The 19,845-nt window shown below is 50.0% G+C and overlaps 1 protein-coding gene across 6 annotated transcripts in view; it reads left to right on the forward strand.

The window, feature by feature from the left end:
- Positions 1–15,408, forward strand: part of RCL1 (RNA terminal phosphate cyclase like 1) — a 97,950-nt gene extending 82,542 nt beyond the window's left edge. For 4 of the 6 annotated variants that reach the window (XM_047830822.1, XM_047830820.1, XM_047830823.1 and 1 more), the window contains 2 exons: positions 4,471–4,574; positions 14,614–15,408. In XM_047830822.1, the coding sequence (XP_047686778.1) occupies positions 4,471–4,574; positions 14,614–14,764 (255 nt within the window). In that variant the 3' untranslated portion in view covers positions 14,765–15,408. The remainder of the gene's footprint in view (positions 1–4,470; positions 4,575–14,613) is intronic. The other 2 variants (XR_007146429.1, XM_047830821.1) reach the window with 2 other exon arrangements.
- The last annotated feature ends 4,437 nt before the right edge of the window (positions 15,409–19,845 follow it).

The following is a 19,845-nucleotide window of genomic DNA, read 5'->3' on the forward strand; positions in this document are numbered from 1 at the left end:
CACACAGGTGCCATTTCCCGGCTCCCCCAGTCCGGCCGTAGGGGAATGGGGGTGCGCTCTTCTCAGATTTCTCAAGAGAAACTGGAAATCTGGATTCGTATGTGACAGTTCAGATAGAAAATAATATCAACAGGCCGCATTGTGCAGCGTGCTCTCGAGCACAGAAGAATGTCTTGGGAAGGCAGTCCTGCGTCCAAGCGTGGTCGGGGCTTGGAAGGGCCCGCGCGTGGGATGGCGGGAGTGGGACATGGCCTGCCCTCTCTGTCGCCACGGTGCTTTCTCTGCCCGTCCAGACAAGCAGCACACACGCTGTGTGTGCTCACATGCTGTTTCCTAAGATAGTTGAGGTGACCTCAGAGAAGCAAGGAAGAAATTAGGAAGGAAGGAAAAATGATGGCAGGAGAAAATAAGATGAAGCCACCTGAAAATACATTCTTCGTGACCTTACACACTTTATTTAGTGGGGAGTCCCAGATCTGGCTCCAGGATTTGTTACCCTGCACTACCTTTTGTCTTGGCTCCATGTCAGGAAGCCCAGGCTTTCCCTCTGACGTGCAGAATCCAGGCTCTGAGGGACGGTCACTGCCCTGCTGTGGATGCGAGGGCCCACGTTTTAGAACTGAGCACAAGTGGGAACCATACTCTGGGTGATACGCTACCAGATGGCGTGTAGCATTTGTAACCTGTCTTTCTTCTCTAGCTGAAGGGCCTTGCGTCTCTGTATTTGTCTGTGTATTTATTCTCGGACACTAGACATCTCTATGGTACTTTTCTGGAGTCTCCCGGGGAAGCTTTGCCGTGTTTAAAGCAGCAAAACTCACATGGGAGCCCAGTGAAATAAGACCAGTAAGGCGGGTAGAGTGGTGATTTTTTTTTTTCTTTCCTTTCTTCCTTTTTCCACTGTAGCTGATTAACCTCTGAGGTAGGGTGATGCTTGGGCCATGGGTATTGATCCCTGTACAGGCCTCACTAAAGGAAAACAGCTTATTAACGCCGTCTACTCCCCTGATCCAAGTCAGCATTCTTGAAAATATGTTACCGGTCCCAGGGTGGAACAAGTAAGAATGAACTGTTTCTTCAGAGTTGATTGAAATTTCCAGGTCTGAAATGGCTCTATTTAACGTCCATCTGGTTAAAATGGAGGACAGACTGTACCTGTCTGCGTCGGAGTGCCTCGATCGTCTGTACGCAGTGATTCACCTGGGAACCAGTGGAGGAAGGGAATCACCCTGTCGGATGAAATCCTCCCAGAGGAGGAAGTATCTCAACACGGTTCTTGTGCGGCTAGAGTCTGGCCTCCGCTTTTTTGATGCTAAACCAGCCCAATGTTTGGTGCTACATTGAGTGATATTTGAAAGATGGGTGGTAACGGGAAGCTGGGAGTGAATGATCGAGAGCTCGCTCTGCCTGTTACTTAGTTCAGGAAGATTGTCATCTCGGCATTTATGAGGGAAGACTGCATCCTGTGGTGACTGGCAGGCGCTCTCTGTGACTGTGGGGACGCTGCTGTCTCTTTCTAGCTGACCTGGGGGCATCAGAAGCATCACGTTACAGAATAGCCCAGTGGGGGCCCACGAGCACAGCTGGAGTGTATGTTACCTCCCTGTAAAGAGCAGATTGTAAGCCTCTGGGTGAGAGCACAGCCCATCGTCAGTCCACCCGAGAGGAAACGTGCAATCTGGATTAGGTTATTTTATTTTATTTTTTCTTTACGCTCCAGTTAAGTTCTGTTTTATACCATCGCCTTATGCCTGGACCAGGTTTTTTGCCTTTGTTTTTAATCATTGAGAAAACTGTGTGTGTGTCTGTGATCCTTAATTGTCAAAAGGATGAAAACACTTTATGCTTTCCTGAATAATTTTTCATAGGTGTGTGATATGATATGGTTTAAATGAGTCATAAAATCCATCCCTTGGGGGCACCTGGGTGGCTCGGTTAAGCGTCCAACTTCTTTTTCTCGATATCAGCTCAGGTCACGATCCCATGGTTCGTGAGATCGAGCCCTGTGTCAGGCCCAGCATTCCTGTGCAGACAGCGTGGAGCCTACTTGGGATTCTCTCTCCCTCTCTCTGCCCCTCCCCTGTACACACACAGTCTCTGTCTTTCTCAAAATAAGTAAATAAACCTAAAAAAAAAATCCATCCCTTGGAGGGTGCTGCTTATTTTTTACCAACGTTTTAACCCTCTGGTCTAATCCGTTTCATTTATGTCTCCTCTATTCCCAGGCCCCCTTGATTACGCCGCAGGCTCTCTGGGCCTGCGTTTCTCGTCTGCCTTTCGTTGCCACCACCTGCTGCCCTCCTCGCGTCCGCCTGCCTCTCTAGCATCTTCTGTAGATCAGGTCTCCCCCTGAGATACTGATCTGATCGATTCCCCCCTGTGCTCAGAGACCTTCTCCAGCTTCTCACTTTCCCAAGATAAAGTCAAAACCCTCAACTCAACCTGGTTAGAAAAGCCAGTCTGTGTACGTCCTCTTCTCCCCGAGGTCTCGCCTTCTCCTCTGCAGACAGCAGGCAGCCACTTCGCTGGCCTCCTGGCTGCTCCTTGCTGGCCCTGGGTCCAGTTTCCCCCATCCTCCTGCTGTCCCCTCCAGGGCCAGCTCCCGTCCCCCTCCCCAGAGCCTCCCTCTGCTGCCAGCCGGGTGACAGCCCTCTCCTGCTCACCTTGGCAGCCCCGGTGGCCACACCCCCCTGCTGCATAGCACCGGCTGCACTTGAATTGTCCCTATTCCTGCCCCTGTATCATCTTTGCCACAAGACCAGAGCCACTCAGTACAGGTTCTACACCCCGTGCCTCGGGGTAGCCCCATCACTCCCTCCGTGGTATCCTGTGCACAGACCCTGACATATTTATCGCACTAAAATATCGGTCTAGCGCATACTAGAAGTCCGTGAGTGTGGTAGAATAGCAACACAGTGATAAGAAGGAGAGACTGAAGAGAACAGTTTAACTTTAGACAGTTGTGAGAGGGAGCAAGTTCCGTCAAACAGAGTTAGTTTCCTTGGGCCTCCTGTTCTCCGTGTGGGTCAGGTTTTCCTTTGTAGATGGAAATACGTACGCAGTAACTCTTCTTAAAATTTGCTAAACGAGGTGAATATTGTCCTTTACTATCTCCAGTGGTTTGCGAAGAGCAGTGGATTTTCATAAAGGCCAGCTGTAGCAGAAACCCCTTTATTTTCTGACTGTTGTCACAGAGTGTGACACAGAGAATGTCTATGCCTGAAAACTGACTTATCCACTACCCTGCCCCCACTAACAGAGGACAGAGGCGTACCCACATAAACAGTGGGTGCACAGTCCGAGAGAGCCTCGCCTCGGACAGGGATGCACTGTGTTGGAAACCGGGTTTCTTACGGTGACGTGTGCCAAATACATAGAGATCCAGGGTCATCCTGCTTTCATTGTGGACAGTGTTAAGTTTGAATGGTTCGAAATCAAATTACCCCAGGAGGAATGATGAGAGATCAAGACAAATTGAAGGGCACAGATGTCAGCAGCTGTCATGCAAGCCTCTGCTGAAGCAAAATGGCGGCAGAGGTGGACAAATTCAAGAGCGAGAGAAGAAGGGCAACCAAAGCAGTTGCATCTCAGGAGAGAGTTTTGTTCTGCGTTCTGATACGGAAGAAAAGGAAGGAGGAGTTGGGGGGAGGGGAACAACGCACCCTCAGTAAGAACCGAGGGGGTGATCGTAGTCGTTGCCCAGGTTTAAGGCGTGCACAGGGAGAGGTGGAGGCCCCTGGAGCGTGGCCGGCCGTTTCTGAGTGTGACAGAGTGTGTGCACAGGTGGTGCCCGTGGAAGGTGATGTTCCATTCACGTCACCTTAACTGTGGTGCTCTGTGACAGATCAGATCAGTAGAAGCAGCCTTCATTTAGCCCTAGGTATTCAGCTATGGAACCGAGTACACGTTTTTGCCCGTATGTCCTGCCGCGGCTTTAGTTACAAAGGCAGAGTGGCGTTTTTCACTAGATGCACCTCAGTAGACTTGAGTGTCTATTCATTCTCGTAGTCTCCGCGATTGCAGTTCTTTTTTTTTTAATTTTTAAAAATTTTTAACGTTTATTTATTTTTGAGAGAGAGAGACAGAGTGCAAGCAGGAGAAGGGGCAGAGAAGGAGACACAGAATCCAAAGCAGGCTCCAGGCTCTGAGCTGTAGCACAGAGCCTGTCGTGGGGCTCAAACTCATAAACAGTAAGATCATGACCTGAGCCGAAGGATGCTCCACCGACTGAGCCACCCAGGTGCCCCTGCAGTTGTTTTTATTAACTGTTTACCCCCTTGAAGTTACTTGGTATAAGGATCGCTCTTGCAAGACCGGTATTGTGTTTCATTATTGCTTGAACTTTGTTGCCTGCTCTTCTGTGCTTCAGATATTCTGGGTGTCTGTGGTTTGTTTCCTTCTCTCTGTTTTGTTGGTTTTCCATTTTCTGGTTGGTAGAACGATTAATCTTGAAAGTGTTTGTGTTTACAGGGTGGATGTGTTGACTCGACCAACCAAAGCCTGGGTCTGTTGCTCATGACCCTTGGACAGCAGGATGTCTCCAAAGTCCTGCTAGGACCGCTGTCTCCCTACACGTGAGTCGTTTTTCTTCCACCTTGCGCCGTGCCATCCAGTTCAATCTTGCAGTTGGACAAAACCACCCGGGTGTCGTACTGCGTATAGCGTGTCGCCGTGAACGCTTTCTCGTACCGTTGCTTACATGAACCGGAGGTTGTCACCCTCAACCCGGTATTTAGCAAGGATTTTGCTTCACATCCTTTCTTGTAGCTTCATCATTCCTGTGTGTCATTCCCATGATATGAGAGTTACGTGAGAAATACCAGACAGTTGTTTTGTCTGTGCTTTAGATTTTGTTTCCATTTTAAAGGTAAACTTTAGGTTTAGGTAAACTAAAGGTTCTGTTAATAGCTTGGATTTTGTTGTTCTTTAAATCCCTCTTTTCCTTAGCTGTGGCAAAAAGGACTGTCTTTTTGTCCAAGATGGTAGGGTGTGAGCAGGCTGGAAAGCCGGAGGAAGAGACAGAGTTCATAGGCATGCTGCTGGACTAGCGGGGAAGTTAGAGAGGTGAGTTTCAGGCTGTGGGTGTCCTCCAGAGTTGACGGCTCAGGCATTAAAGCAAGCACTCTCCAAAAAGAGCAGCTCTCAGAAGACTTCAGTGACACACGGCACAGGGGGAGAAGCATTTCCCACTGATAGTACTTGAGGTTGCCGTAACAGCCTGTTGGAGCGCTGATGTCTGCGAGTGTGTACTTATCCACTCGAGATCATTCGTACTCATCTGTGAGTGGGGAGCAGGGCCGGCTGGGCCTCATGGGAGGAAGTTTTCAGGTAGATATGAGACTGAACTGTCCTTTTTCGGTTATCATGGTACCGATGCTGTATGTCTGAAAGGTACAGTACTGTGATAACTGAAGAATGATGGTGCCATCACATTGAGAGAGGGGGCGAGCGCAGCCATGGGGTGCTGCGTTCTCCGCCATGGCTCCAGGGGCCTGGAGACAAAGAGCTCAAAAGACATTCTTAAGGAGGCTTCTTTTTTTTTTTTTTTTTTTTTTTGATTAATGGGGGGAGGTTGTTTTGAACAGGGAGGTGGAAGAGAGAGAGAGTCCATTCTGTTAACAGTGGGGGAAGACTGGTAAGCAGGAAGCCGGTGAGGACCACACGATCTCCCAATAACTCATCTAAAGTATCTCACAGGACATGGGACCCGAAATTGAGTAAATGGCACACTCACACCAGGGGTCAGCATTGCTGAGACAGACTTGGTAATTCAGGCATTCGGGGAGGAGGAGGTCAGGGCTAGGAGCACAGCACCCCCGAGTGCAGAGATTTGCTTCCCGGAGAGAGTTTCCTGGAAGCTGCTGACAGTCTGCAGCTGCCATGGCCCCTTCAGCCGGGCAGCCGTTCTCACCGCTGTTGCTTTGCCCACATCTGTCCGCCTCAGGGCAGCAGAAGGCCTCCTGCTTACACAGCACCAGGCCCTGTCTTGAAATGCATGTGGTCGTGGGCCATGGGGTTTGGCAGAACGTGGTGTGAAAAACAGAATGTATATTTTTATTTTTCCTTGACGGTTTTTTTTCTTTAGGAGATTTTTTTTTTTTTTCTTCAGTTTGGCTACAGGGCCTTTATAATCTTTTCAAGTCAGCAGCCCCTGCGGAGATGGCCAAGATGTGACTGACATTTTTAAAAGTTCCTGTGTCCTCCTTGACTCACTTTTCACCAAACATTAATTGCAGTGTCCTGTCTTCCAGAAACCTTGCCTAAAATTATACCGTCTCCTGGGAAAACAAAGCGGTCTGCTCTGAATGGAGCTTCAGAGGAATAGGACAGATTGTAAAATTATGTGTTTTAAGACTTGGGCTCGGACTTACAGGACATTTGTCCTCTGGGTTACCTGCCTCCCAGGGCTTCATGTAAGAGGGGCTGCCATGGGTGGGAAAGGACTGCCTACCTTCTTTTCGGTACTTTCTGGTAAGCTAGCATTAGCGTGGGGGTAAGGAGGTTTATTTTTGAAAGCTGTATTTTTGAAAGGATCTGTTTAGGATCCTTTTTTTTTTTCTTCTTAATTTTATTTATTTGTTTTTGGGAGAGCACAAGTGGGGGAGGGATAGAGAGACAGGAACAGAGGATCTGAAGCGGGCTCTGTGCCTACAGGCTGACAGCAGCAAGCCTGACGTGGGGCTCGAACTCACAAACCGCAAGATCATGACCTGAGGCGAAGTCGGACGCTCACCCGACTGAGCCACCCGGGCGCCCCTGTTTGGGATCCTTTATCCTCGTGGAAGGCTCTGGTGGTCCAAAGTGACAAAGGGGCAAAGGTGGGAAGAAATACATGTCCTTCAGGGACGCAGCAGGCGAAGCTAACATCGTACTTGTATACGGTGAAGGGTGGAAAGGGATGGAATCCTCAATGAGGACAGTCACACTTGGGAGGAGCAGTTTATCCTAATCCAGTTCAGGAGCTTTTGAGGTCAAACTGTCGCACTTACTTTTATGCGCAGTTAAAGTCCTAAAAATCCGTTTTCTGAAACCTCAGATTTCTAATGAAAACCAGAAGCAAGACCCTCTTTGGTTTAAAGAAATGTATTCTGGCCCTTTGCACATTTTGATTTTTATAGATAGCTTTTCAAATGTCTGTTGACAGAGCACTGGGAGTAAGGAGGATGTTTTTTCTTGCTTTCAAATCCTTTCTGGAAAATAAGGGTCTCTGTGTTCTTCTTTTCCTCTTCCCTCTGTCTTACTTCAGGAGATTGCCGTTGGCTCCCTGTGTTACTTGAGAAAGTAAGTCTGTATGTGTGAAATTCTTCAGGAAGGCCAGAGAGATGTTTTTTCCCCGTAGAATAAAATAGGGTTGGATGGCATGCCGGTACGTGTATGCTCTATTTCTGTTGACTTCGTTGAGTTTTAGATAGTTAGAGTTGGCGGTGGTGGTTCTGCCTTTCCCTCAAAACGCTTAACTTTACAGTTTAGGGGAGGATTTACACTTTATGTGAAAGCAGGTTTAACAGCAAGGAAAATACTAATGAGCATCTTAATTGGCGCTTTTGGAAATTGTTCACGATCGGGGGCTGCGGTTACCAGAGCGTTCTGCATCCTGCCGGTGCGCAGGCATCAGAGTCCCCCCTGTGTGCGTGTCAGTTCTGGCTCTGCCCTGGAGCACGGGAGACCGTGGACAAGGCACTGAGCGGGTCTGCGCATCTGTGTCCTCGGTGGTGAAGGTGGCTGAGTGGTCCTGCGGCCCTGGGTTTGTGGAGGTGGTATGAGGCTTTAATGAGGCCGGGTACCTAGTCCTCCCAGCCGTGCGGTGTGCCTGACAGAGCTCAGTCTGTGCTGAACGGCGAGGTTCCTGCCTCCACATCCCCTCTGTCTGGGAAGTCCAGTATCCCGGTAAGGTCACTTTGGACACCTGGAGGCCTAGTAAACTTGCGTTGGGTATTCTCAGGCCTGAAGTCACCATAAAGTGTCTGTTCAGCGACTCTAAATCTGTGTCCGTTATGAGCAACTTCCTGCAGTTGCTTTACTAAACAAACCATTCCCATCTTACGTACTATTCCCGAGAATTGTGTAGGGTCGGTTTCTTTAACAAGCACTTACAGTATTTACTGTTGTCCAGATGTTGTTTGAAGTGCTTTCAGAATATGAATTCATTTAGTTTTCATGATGACCCTATGGGGGGGGGGGGGTGATAAAAGCAGGTAGGTACCCTTCGCTGTCCATTTTACAGGTGAGGGGGTTGGGGCACAGAGAGGTCGAGCCACGTGCCCGGAGGCACATGGGCCAGCCGTGGGGTTCTGACCGAGACAGTCTCGTCCAGAGTCCCTGCGTCCCTGACGCACTGAGCTCTTGTGTAAGAGCTGGGATTGCATCCACGTTGCTGGGCTCCACGCACTTTGCTGCCTGGGGCAGGGTGCCACGCCACATCTTTTCAGAGTCCTCGTTTCAAATTCTGCCGTAAAACGATCTCCTTCTATCTTTAGTTCGAAGTCTAAAATAAATCATGCCACTTTGTTTTTTTCTAACTTTAATAAATGACCTCTTTCCACTGCTTGTGAAGAGCTGGGGAGCGAGAGCCTGGTGTCCCTTTTGTCACTGACTGATGGGGATGGTGGGCTCCCCTGGTCTGGCGCATAGCCTGCGAATGACGCCCGGCTGTTTGGGTCCAGTCGCTCAGTTGCTGTCTGCAAGCTGGCAGGGCGCCGCCGCACCGACGTTTGGGGGTGCTTGAGGTGCTGCAGGGCCCTGGCACTCTTATTATCACACGGTCAGAGCCCCAGCATAGAGCTGGCATACGGGAAAAGCACACGATATCGTCAGTTTTCCAGATGAAACAAAATTCGGTTTGTAAAGGCAGCAGGAGGCAGGGAGCCAGGCTGGGAGAGATACGGGTCCCAAGGCCGAGTTCGGCTGAGAGCTCACGTTCACTCTCGGAACAGAGGCCAGCGGGCTTTGGGAAAGCCGCTGTTTGGCCACAAAAAGCACCACCAGTGTGTTTTTTAAAAGCTGCTGTAGGGGCACCTCGGTGGCGCAGTCGGTTAAGCGTCTGACTTCAGCCAGGTCACGATCTCACGGTCCGTGAGTTCGAGCCCCGCGTCGGGCTCTGGGCTGATGGCTCAGAGCCTGGAGCTTGTTTCCAATTCTGTGTCTCCCTCTCTCTCTGCCCCTTGCCTGTTCATGCTCTGTCTCTCTCTGTCCCAAAAATAAATAAACGTTGAAAAAAAAATTTTTTTAAAAGCTGCTGTGTAATGACTCTGGGGACGCCATTGAGCAGGTTCTCTTCCTGTTCCCGGGTCTTTCCCCTCCACTTGCAGAGCAACGCCCGAGGCCTGAGAAGCAGGCAACCCTAATATCGAAATGCCTTGGTGGAGCAGGAGGCGGGACCGTCTGTCCGGGTTGTGTCTGTGGAGCGGCCCGAGAGAGCGCTGTCCCGCGACCTCTCATCGCCTCCGTCAGGCTTCTGAAGGCAACGGGGGCTGTGTTTAAGAGGTGGGCGAGCCACCTGGCAGGTCCCGGGCACTTGGGGTTCGGTGGGCAGGTGAGCGGGAGCCCACTGGCCTCCGCCTGTTGACCAACAATGGTGGCGGAACAGCCCCCACTTGGCAAATAGACAGGAAGACTGCTCTGTGTGCTCCAGGATTCTCTGAAACCTGCTTGTCAGACGGACTGGAGGCTTTCATGGAAAAGGAGGTTGTCGTTTTCGGTTTTGTTCTTCTAAAAACAGATCACTTTTTCCCGAACAACAACCAGAGAAGCTCACGACAGGTACGGTTGTCTAAGTCAGGGGTTCGGACCTTCGCGCGGGGGTTGTGTAGAAAGAATCCCAGTCACCTCTGCAGGTACACGGAGCAATGCAGGTGGTCGCCGCTCCGCTGAGGGACAGGGCTGCCGTGAGCGCGCCGCACGTCACTCCCGGCTGGCCGGCGGCCGCGTGCTGTGTCCAGCAGGCGAGGGCACGCGGTGTGCCATTGGCGTCCGGGGGAGAGGGAGGGGCGGGAGTGGGGCCTCTCGGGCCTGGGTGTGGGCGGCGGAGAAGGGCGCCGGCCGGCGAGGATGTGACTTGGTTAATGACTTGTTTCATCCCTTCAGGAGACCGTTAAGATTTAACGTCGCCTGTGGTTAGGGTCTCGGCCTCTGGAGAACCGGGCCGGAGGCGGGAGGACATTCCGAAGGCTGCCCCCAGCCCCTCAGGCGGGCTTCCTCAGCCGGGCCGGCGGGCCGGCAGAACACCTTGTAAAACGTGGACCCCACCAGGTCCAAAGGCCGCAAATACCCTGGAGCCGCAAATATGCAGGCCTGCATCCTTCTCCGGGAGCCCAGGAGCACGCGGGGGCCCCTCGGGGATTCTGCCAGCTGCCCAGGGGGTCTGGGTTTTCCAGCACAGTCGACTGATTCACGGTGCGGCCGGCCGGGGAGGCCCTGGGAGCGGAGCGTGCCTGGGCTGCGTTAGCGCTCAGGCCGCGAGAGAACAGACTGTTTTCTCCTTAGAACGCAGACGGGGTGAGGTGGCTGTGCCCTCCCCCTGGCTGCCAGCTGGAAGCTTTGCCCACGGATGCAGCAGGGTTTGATGTGTTTGTTTTCTCTCCTGGGACAGGCTGGGGGGTGTGGTGAGGCTGGGACAGAGAGCGAGAAACTGAAATGTTCAGTTGGTGAGAAGACCGGGAAGCCAGCAGGGGAAGAAGCGACTTCCCCTCCCTGCCGGGAGTGTGGACGGCACTTGTCAGGACTAGCCCTGGCTCCTGACTTCTCTTTGCTGCCTCCTCACCCAGCGGTGCCCAGCAGCTGGAGTGGCTCTGAGCAGTAGACAAGGTCTTTGCCCTGGAGGTGCTTTACCCAAAGGGGACGGGGCAGTTGTGAGCCCATGGCGCACGAGCAGGGCCGGGAATGCCGTCCTATCTCAGAGAGGTTGCCGGCTGGGGAAGCCTCGCCGGAGAGTTGGCAGATGGGATGTCGCTTTATTTATTTTTTTAATTCCTTTAATTTTTTAATGTTTATTTATTTTTGAGAGAGAGGCAGAGAGCAAGTGGGCGGGGGGCGGGGTGGGGGGGAACAGAGAGAGAGGCAGGGAGACCCAGAATCCGAAGCAGGCTCCAGGCTCCGCGCTGTCAGCACAGAGCCTGATGCGGGGCTCGAACTCACAGACCGTGAGATCATGACCTGAGCCGAAGTCGGACGCTCAACCGACTGAGCCACCCAGGTACCCCTGGGCTGTCGCTTTAAAGATGGAGATGAAGAGAGAGCCGAGAAGCGAGGGGCTTTCCTGCGAGCGCACCCCATGCACCAGAACTGCTTTCTGGGGTAGTTACTCTTTCTTCTCTTAGTCCCTGAAATGCTGGTCACGTCAGCCGGACGGGGTGAGGGATTGTCCCAGCCCCGTTTCTCCTTTTTGCCCTTTCCCTCCTGTGTAGGTGGAAGGGCAGAGGGACAGGAGGGGGTAGAAAATGCACCCCAGGAGGTGCCCCGCGCTCAGTTGTGTCTACACTGTGTGAGCGCGGGAGCCAGGTTCAGTATGTCTTCTGAACTTCACAAATACCGTATATATGTATTCTAATCAGTGGTGTTGAGATATAATTCACGTGCCACACAGTTTGCCCATTTAAAGTGTGCAGTTCAGTGGTTTTTAGCGTATTCACGAAGTCGTGTAACCGTAACCACAAGTTTAGAACACGTTGGGCACCGCAGGTAGAAGCCCTCTGCCCGTTCACAGTGGCCCCCGGCCCTCCCCATGCCCGGCCCGGGCCCCGTGGCCCTGGCCAACCACTGGTCTGCTCTCTGCCTCCAGGGTCTGCCTCTTGTGGCCACTTCATATACATGGGCTCCTGCAGCGTGTGGTCTTCTGCGTCCGGCTTCTTCCCTAGTGTCAGGTTTTCAGAGTTTGCGCTGTGGCTGGGTCAGTGCCGCCTTCCTTTTCTTTTTTTTTTTTTTTTTTTTAATTTTTTTTTTTCAACGTTTGTTTATTTTTTTTGGGACAGAGAGAGACAGAGCATGAATGGGGGAGGGGCAGAGAGAGAGGGAGACACAGAATCGGAAACAGGCTCCAGGCTCCGAGCCATCAGCCCAGAGCCTGACGCGGGGCTCGAACTCACGGACCGCGAGATCGTGACCTGGCTGAAGTCGGACGCTTAACCGACTGCGCCACCCAGGCGCCCCTCCGCCTTCCTTTTCTAGGCCGAATAATCCGCCGTTTTGTGTAGCCACGCAGCAGTTGATGGGCATTTGGGTTGCTTCTGCCTTTTTGGCTGTTTTTGAGCAATTTTGTCGCAGACCTTTGTGTCAGGCCTTTGTGTGGGCGTATGCTGCATTTCTCCTGTGCACGTACCTGAGAGGGGAGTTACTGGGTCATGTGGTAGCTTCTTATTTAGGATTTAGCCGCCAGACTGGGAACACACCGTGTTCCCTTCCAGCCAGCAGCGAACGGGGGTTCTAACTGCTTCACATCCTCACCCACACCTGTGTTCTCTCTCTTTTTGATTGTAGCCCTTCTGTAGGGTGTGAGGTGGGACCCCATAGTGGTGTCTTCATTTCCCTCATGACTGACTAATGATGTTGACCATCTTTTCACGTGCTTATTAGCTATTTGTAAGGCTTTGGAGAAATGTCTATTCACATCCTTTGCCTATCTTTAATTGTATTTCTTGTCTTTCTGTTTTTGTTTTCTGAGTTGTAAGAGTTCTTTATATAATCTCAATACCAGACTCTTATCAGGCATTTGATTTGCAAATATTTTTTTCCATCCTGAGAGCTGTCTTTTTACTTTCTTCATAATGTCTGTTGATGTCCAAAACTTTTTGATTTTGATGATGTCTCATTTTGTGTGGCTTTTTTTCTTTTCTTTTATCACTCTGCGTTTGGTGTTGTATTTAAGAAACTTGGGGCGCCTGGGTGGCTCAGTCAGTTAAGCGTCCAACTTGAGCTCAGGTCATGATCTCATAGTTCGTGAGTCTGAGCCCTGCATCAGGCTCTGTCAGGCTCAGAGCCTGGAGCTTGATTCGGATTCTGTGTCTCCCTCTGTCTCTGCCCCTCCCCCACTCACGCTCTGTCTCTCTCTCTCTCTCTCAAAAATAAACAACAACACACAGAAACCAATGTCTACCCCAAGATCATGAGGATTTACTGCTGTTTTCTTCTGTGACTTCCATAGTTTTAGCTGTTAGAGGTTCTTAATCCATTTTGAGTTGGTTTTTATGTATGCTGGGAAGAGAGGGTCCAACTTCATCATTCTGTATGTGGAGTCATTCAGCACCATTTGTTGAACAGATTATTCTTTCCCCATTGAATTATCTTGGCACCTTTTTTGAAAATCAACTCACCATAAGTATGTGAGTTTATTTCTTGACTCTCAATTCTTTCCCATTGGTCTTTATGTCTAGAATCAGTCTTTTGAAAGCTCTTTATGTGATTCCATAGCAGGCCCATTAGAGGCATCTGGCCAGGATAGGGAGTTTGGATGGTTCATTTGGGGGGCAACACAAGGTTGCTGGATATTTCATTATAGACATGCAGACCATCTCTTTTTAACTAAGCCAGTGTTCCCAAACTTGCCTGAAAAGAATCACTAGGGCTACTTGTAAACAATAGATTTCTGGCCCCTGTGCCCTGGGGAGATGGGGCCTGGTAAGGGGTGGGGAGGGCCTGTCTTTGTGTTGGCCTGTGCTTCCAGGCTCTGCCACTGGACCCTTGTTCCCTACCAGTTGTTAGTTGAGTAAAACCTTCAGGAATTTGTGTGTTCAGTGAACACTCCTGGTGGGTCTTCTGGTTGGGCAAGCTTGGGGAGATGTTGAGTCGGCTAGGGCAGACCAGTAGAAGTCGCTTACCTGTCCCATGGTCCTTCCGTGCAATTGCTGTTCCCAAGGTGCTGTTGGGATGCAGCCATCATTCTGTCTTAAAGGAGATGACAGGAAACCGCCCCGTGAAACTCCTTGTCATGTTTACTGTGAGCTCCTCCCTGGCCTCCTGCCATATACACACAAGTCTTGTCATATCCAAGTTTCTCCCTCCCACCCCCTCCTTGTTTATTTAAATTTCCATAGTACTTTTAAAGAATATTTAACTTGTCTGCCTCACTAGATTGAACACTTCATGACAGAAGGGATTTTTTGTTGACTGCAACATCCTCAGCACCAAGGACAGTGCCTGGTACATAGTAGACACTCAGTAAATCTGTGTGGAGCGAATGGAAGGGTTTTGTTGCGGTTGAGGAGCAAAGAGAAAGACTTTGCTCTATTTTGGCATCTTCTTGGTTTTTACCTCATGATGCTGCGAGTCACCGGAGTACATGTTTCTCTGCCTGCGCTGCTCAAGACTAACGCTGTGTTTATGTCCCCTCAACTGTGTGGGACCGAATGACTTCTGTGTCATGTACTCACCTTGGACCTTTTAAAAATGTGTTTATCTTGTATCGTGTGCATCTCTATAGGCTGTCTAAATCCACTTTGGAAACTGGCAGGCTGTGAAGAAATACTGTTCAATGAGCTTTGATGAGCAGTTCTTAATTTTAGATATTCTTGATCTGTGAAAGTAAAAGCTTGGGTTCTATGTGGGGGAAGGAGAATTTGTTTTGAAAATCGAATTCCTTTTTCACTCCTTCCTCCTTTTTTTTTTTTTTTTCCTCCTTTTCAGGATAGAGTTTTTGCGGCATTTGAAGAGCTTTTTCCAGATTATGTTTAAAATTGAAACCAAGCCATGTGGCGAAGAACTCAAGGGTGGGGATAAAGTGCTGCTGACCTGCGTTGGCGTTGGCTTCTCCAACCTTAGCAAGACCCTCAAGTGATACTGTCACAAGATAAGGCCCCACTGCCTACAGACAAAGCAGACGCTTGCCACGGACACCCAAGGGGACCAAGTCCAAATTCATCCAGGACAGGAGAGCCTCTTACCTTAAGGATTTCTTCATTTTCCATTAAAAACAAAGAACATTTAAATAAAAGACCTCTCTGTGTCATGTGGTTTCTAGCCGTTTCTGCAGTGGCATTGACATTCCTCAGGAAGCCCAGTCACGACAAGAGCTCCCGTAGCCCACGGGGAGGAAGAACGTGCCTTCAGGACACAGCTGTGTTGCTGGAGCAACCGCGCCCCTGCATCTCCGCAGGGCTCACTCCGTCTGCATCCCCGGCTTCTGTCGTGGCGCTGTTCTCCAGACCTGCAGGGTCCGTTACAGTTTCTTCTGTGAGGACTGACCGCTTTGAGCCTCGGTTTCTGGGTAGGGATTAAATGAGATCATATGGGTGGAAGCTCTTTATGTGGAACGCACGTGTCAAAAATTGATAATGTGAAACTAATTTGTCCCTCGTCTTGTGAACGGACTGATATCTTGGAGGCAGCTACCACTCTTCTCTGGGCCGTCACGTGTATATGTGGGGGGATGAGTGTCTGGAGAGGGCAGGGCTCGATTAAACTTATTGGATATTTTCTGTATCTCAGGTGTGATGTAGATTTTATTATCTTGTTAAGAAAATTCAAGAAGGGTATTTTATTCCATTGAAATGTATTATGTAACGATATTGATCTCCTGACTTAAACTTCTGTGTATAATAGTGTCAGAATCTGGAATTTTACCCTACTTGCGAGCTAATAAGTTAGGTTATTACTGTTCCGTGGGTGCCAGCAGAAGTCCCGCGAGTCTTGCGTCAGAGACAGAGAATTTTACTACCTGGAGCGCAGCATGCAGCATGAGCTTCATGTTTGTGTCTCTTTCCCTGCCCCCTGCTGACGTGGAGGGACCCAGGTAGACAGATGCCACGGGAGCAGCAGTTTGCATCACAGCCAGTGAGGTCCGAGAGCCTGGAGGCTCCACCTCTTCCGGCGAGCCTGCTCTTCGTTCCCGATGGGGACGTATCTGCACCCCTCAGGATTGCTGGTCCTGCAAAGCTTCCCTGGCAAGAACGTGCAGGAACACCCGGCCCGTGCTAGGATGGCCCTGACAACGAACAGAGTCTACATCTGGTGTGTGTACGGGGTCACGGTTGGTAGGCAGGAGCAGACCTAATTCTTTCAACTCGGATTCCCAGTGTTATTCTCCAGCTGGGGGCGGGCGGCTTTTGAAGTAGGGAGAGGGCTTTGCCCCCTAGTCGTCTTCCATGTAGGCCTGACGTTGAAGAAAGCCAGGCCATTTTGAACCGTGGCATGGCACTTATGGAGAGCTTCCCATGATTGTTTTCTTTTACGCGTAAGACATGAACACGCCCTTAGCAGGTTAGAATAGTGTGCGTGTGTCTTCGTGCGTGTATCTTAGAATAGCGTGCGTGGTCCAGGTTGGACGTCCTGGTGGGCCTGATTGGACTCTGCTTAGAGTCTCACAAGGCTGATGTCAGGGTGTCAGCTGAGCTGGGCTCTGGGAAAGAATGTGCATCTAGCTTGCTCAGGTTTGTGGGGCTGGGCTTCCTGTTTCTGCCTGGCTGTCAGCTGGCGGTGTCCTTCCGCTTCTGGAGGCGGCCGTGTTCCTTGTGACTTGCTTCCCTCCATCTTCAAGCCAGCAGCGGTGCTGTTGCATTGAATCTTTCTTGTGCTTTGAATCTGACCTTTCCTTGTGGTACCAGCTAAAGGAAACTTAAATGGCTCATTGCTTTGATGGCTTTTCAATGACTCCTATCACAGGCTTACCTGGGTAATCAGTGTTAAGGTCACCTGATCACGACGGTACCTAGGTTTGTGTTTGATTAGCTAGGGACCAGGAATCTTGGGTGGTCATCTGAGAGTTCTGCCTACCGCACATGCTGTGGTCTTTTTTTTTTCCTTTATGATTAAAAAATGGATTTTTTTTTTGTAGTAAAATATTGATAACATAAATATTACATTTTAACCAATTTTTTAAAATTTACATCCAACTTAGTTAACATATAGTGTAATAATGATTGCAGGAATAGAATCTAGTGATTTATCGCTTACATACAACACCTAGTGCTCATCCCAGCAGGTGCCCTCAATGCCCATCACCCACTCAGCCCATCCCCCCACCCAACACCCCTCTAGCAACCCTCAGTTGTTGTCCCCCTCTCTTTTTGTTTTATTTTTCCTTCCCTTCCCCTACGTTCATCTGTTTTGTTTCTCAAATTCCACATCTGGGTGAAATCATATGATTGTCTTTGTCTGACTGACTTATTGTACTTAACATAATACCCTCCACTTCCATCCATATTGTTGCAACTGGCAAGATTTCATTCTTTTTGATTGCTGAGTAGTAGTCCATTGTGTGTATATACCACATCTTAATCCGTTCATCAGTCCCATGCTGCAGTCCTACTGAGTGCTGCTGATGTTTGCACTCAGATCCGTCCATGATTAAACATAGAACTAAGGGGCCACGTTGCTCTGGACACGACAGATAACTACCCTGTGGGGCTTTCTATCTCTTGCAGCAAGCTCTGGAAATGCTATCGGTCAATTTAGGTTACAAGTGGACTCCAGGCAGATCACAGCAAGCAGTAGAAGGGGTGTGTGCTGCTATCTGCCGTGAACGTGGAAGAATCTGGTGGTTTCCAGCCCTCCTTCTGCCATAGCTGCTTCTGCACTGGGAACTTCTGGTGGCGGTGGTGATGATCTTGCCCAAAAGGAGAAATTTCATGTTGGTATAGCCTGTTCCCAGCCCCTTCTTAAATGCTCCAGAGAAGCAGTACTACTCACTGGGCAGAAGCCATTCTGTGCAAGGTGCTGGTGCATCTTAGTGACATTCAGCCCCTCCAGTCTCTGCCTTGTTCCTAGATTAGCTCCTGGTGCATCCAGCTACCCCCTGGGGTAGTTTGTTGATTCTAGTATTTTAGACTTGGTTTTCTATCTTGGTCTTTCTGTTCACTGTCTGAAGACAGACCACTCTGAATTCAGGGAGGCTAGTGATATTTTTTTTAGGGCAGATACACCTGTGATCTTATTGGGAGTCATGGCAGAACATTGCTTTTGCCTTTCTGTCATCTACCAGGCCCTGCTTCTGTCTTTAAAAACACCCTTCAACTACTTCTGTGTAAGCCCCAGCCAGCGTCTTTCATAATTACTCTACCGTATTCATCAAGGCAGTTGATAAGGGGTGGGAGGAAGCTGGGCTATTGTAGCAAGACCTGCGGATGGGAGAAGAGCAACGGGAGGCTGTATGGAAATTCAAGTTGCCCTCACAGGACAGCTAAACTTCATGTTTGTTTGTTTGGTTTTTCAATCTTCTCTGATAAGAAAGTGGTGAAGGACATAACTAATGGCAGACCCAACAAAACAACCCAAAAGCTTAAGTTGTGTCATGTGCCTATATTCTCATGGTCACAAAAGCCCGTGAGGTGGCCACTTCCTTTTTTTTTTTTTTTTTAATGTTTATTTTTGAGACAGAGTATGAGTGGGGTAGGGGCAGAGAGAGAGGGAGACAAAGAATTGGAAGCAGGCTCCAGGCTCTGAGCTGTCAGCACAGAGCCCAACATGGGGCTCGAACCCATGAACCGTGGGATCATGACCTGAGCTGGAGCCAGACGCTTAACTGACTGAGCCAAGGTGGCCACTTTCTGCTTAGTCGTCTGTTTTGGGAACATCCTCAGTGAGGCCCATGCTGGCAGGCAGTTTTATGTTGAGTTGAGTGGAACTGCAAAGTGCTAACAGCAAAGGAAGGAGTAGGCAGGATGGAGTAGAGGAGGTAGGAAGAAGTGGGAAAATCAAAGGCAGATGGAGAAAAGGAAACACCAAGGAAATACGGAATCACCACAGGGTTGGCCGTGCCCAAGGTGGGGGTGGGACTCACCTGGTTGAGGTGAGGGGGCCAAGATAGGGTGATGAAATGGATTTACTGGGGGTTTTGGTCATGGTGTGAGGATTAGAACCTGGGGTTCCATTGACTTTGCCTGTTGGTACTTGGTTGGAGACCCGTGGATGTACCAGTGGGCAATATTCTCCAGTCCGTGATGAATAGGAAAGCAGGACCACCAACCGGATGCCCAACCCAGACCTCCACTGTTCCTCACCCGACTCCAGGGTGGAGGAGAAGCAGCCCGCACTCCAGACAACCCTGGCCTGTTCTTCACAAGTGACTAGTGGCTCATGGGAATGTGGCAAGCCAGGTCTTTTGGTACTTGAGTCGACTAGGTCTGAGAGGCCATTGGAGTAGAGAATTTATCAGTGTTTGGCATCTTACAGAGGCCAAGCCACATCACTCCTTTACTCAAGCAAATAGAGTAGCTTTCATTTTGTCTGGGGCTGCTCCAATTCCTTGTCACATCCAGTCCACACTTGTCAGACAGCGTGACCCCCAAGCCTGAGCATGGGCCTTGGGTTGGCCCCGTTGAAGGGACCAGGTCAGAGTTTTGGCGGATGGGCCCTCTGTGGTCCTTCTGATGCTAGTGGTTCTGGGTGTGGCTCCTGCTCTGTTGAGACCCTTCCGTTAGGTGTGCAGGGGAGGGTATGGAATCTCAGGAGGTGAGTGTGGCACACTTGTGTTCTGGTTCAGCGTGGCTACTGACCAGCTGTTAGGACGTTACATAATTTACCTCCCCACACTTGGGTTTCCTCTGTGCAGTTGAGGCTGATGTGTGATATGGTGCCAGAAAAATCAGAAAGATGCCCATCACTGCCTCACCATCCCCTCTAACACTCCCCCATTCTCGTACATGTTTATTTAGGGTGGTGGGTAGCTTAGTTGTTCACGAATTCTCCTCCCTGTTAACCCGTGATGGTCTGGAGTGGGTTCGTCTTTTAAGGTTTGATGTGGCTGTGCTCTTAATGTTATTTTTGAAAGCCTTCATTTTTTAAAAACATTAACGCAGTAATTTCTTAAAAAAATTTCTTTAAGTAGACTCCACACCCAACGCGCGGCTTGAACTCCCATCCCTGAGATCAAGAGTCACGTGCTTTACTGACCCAGCCAGGCAGGCGCCCCTCAGTAATTTC

Source organism: Prionailurus viverrinus, chromosome D4, assembly GCF_022837055.1.
Source record: "Prionailurus viverrinus isolate Anna chromosome D4, UM_Priviv_1.0, whole genome shotgun sequence".
NCBI lineage: Eukaryota > Metazoa > Chordata > Mammalia > Carnivora > Felidae > Prionailurus > Prionailurus viverrinus.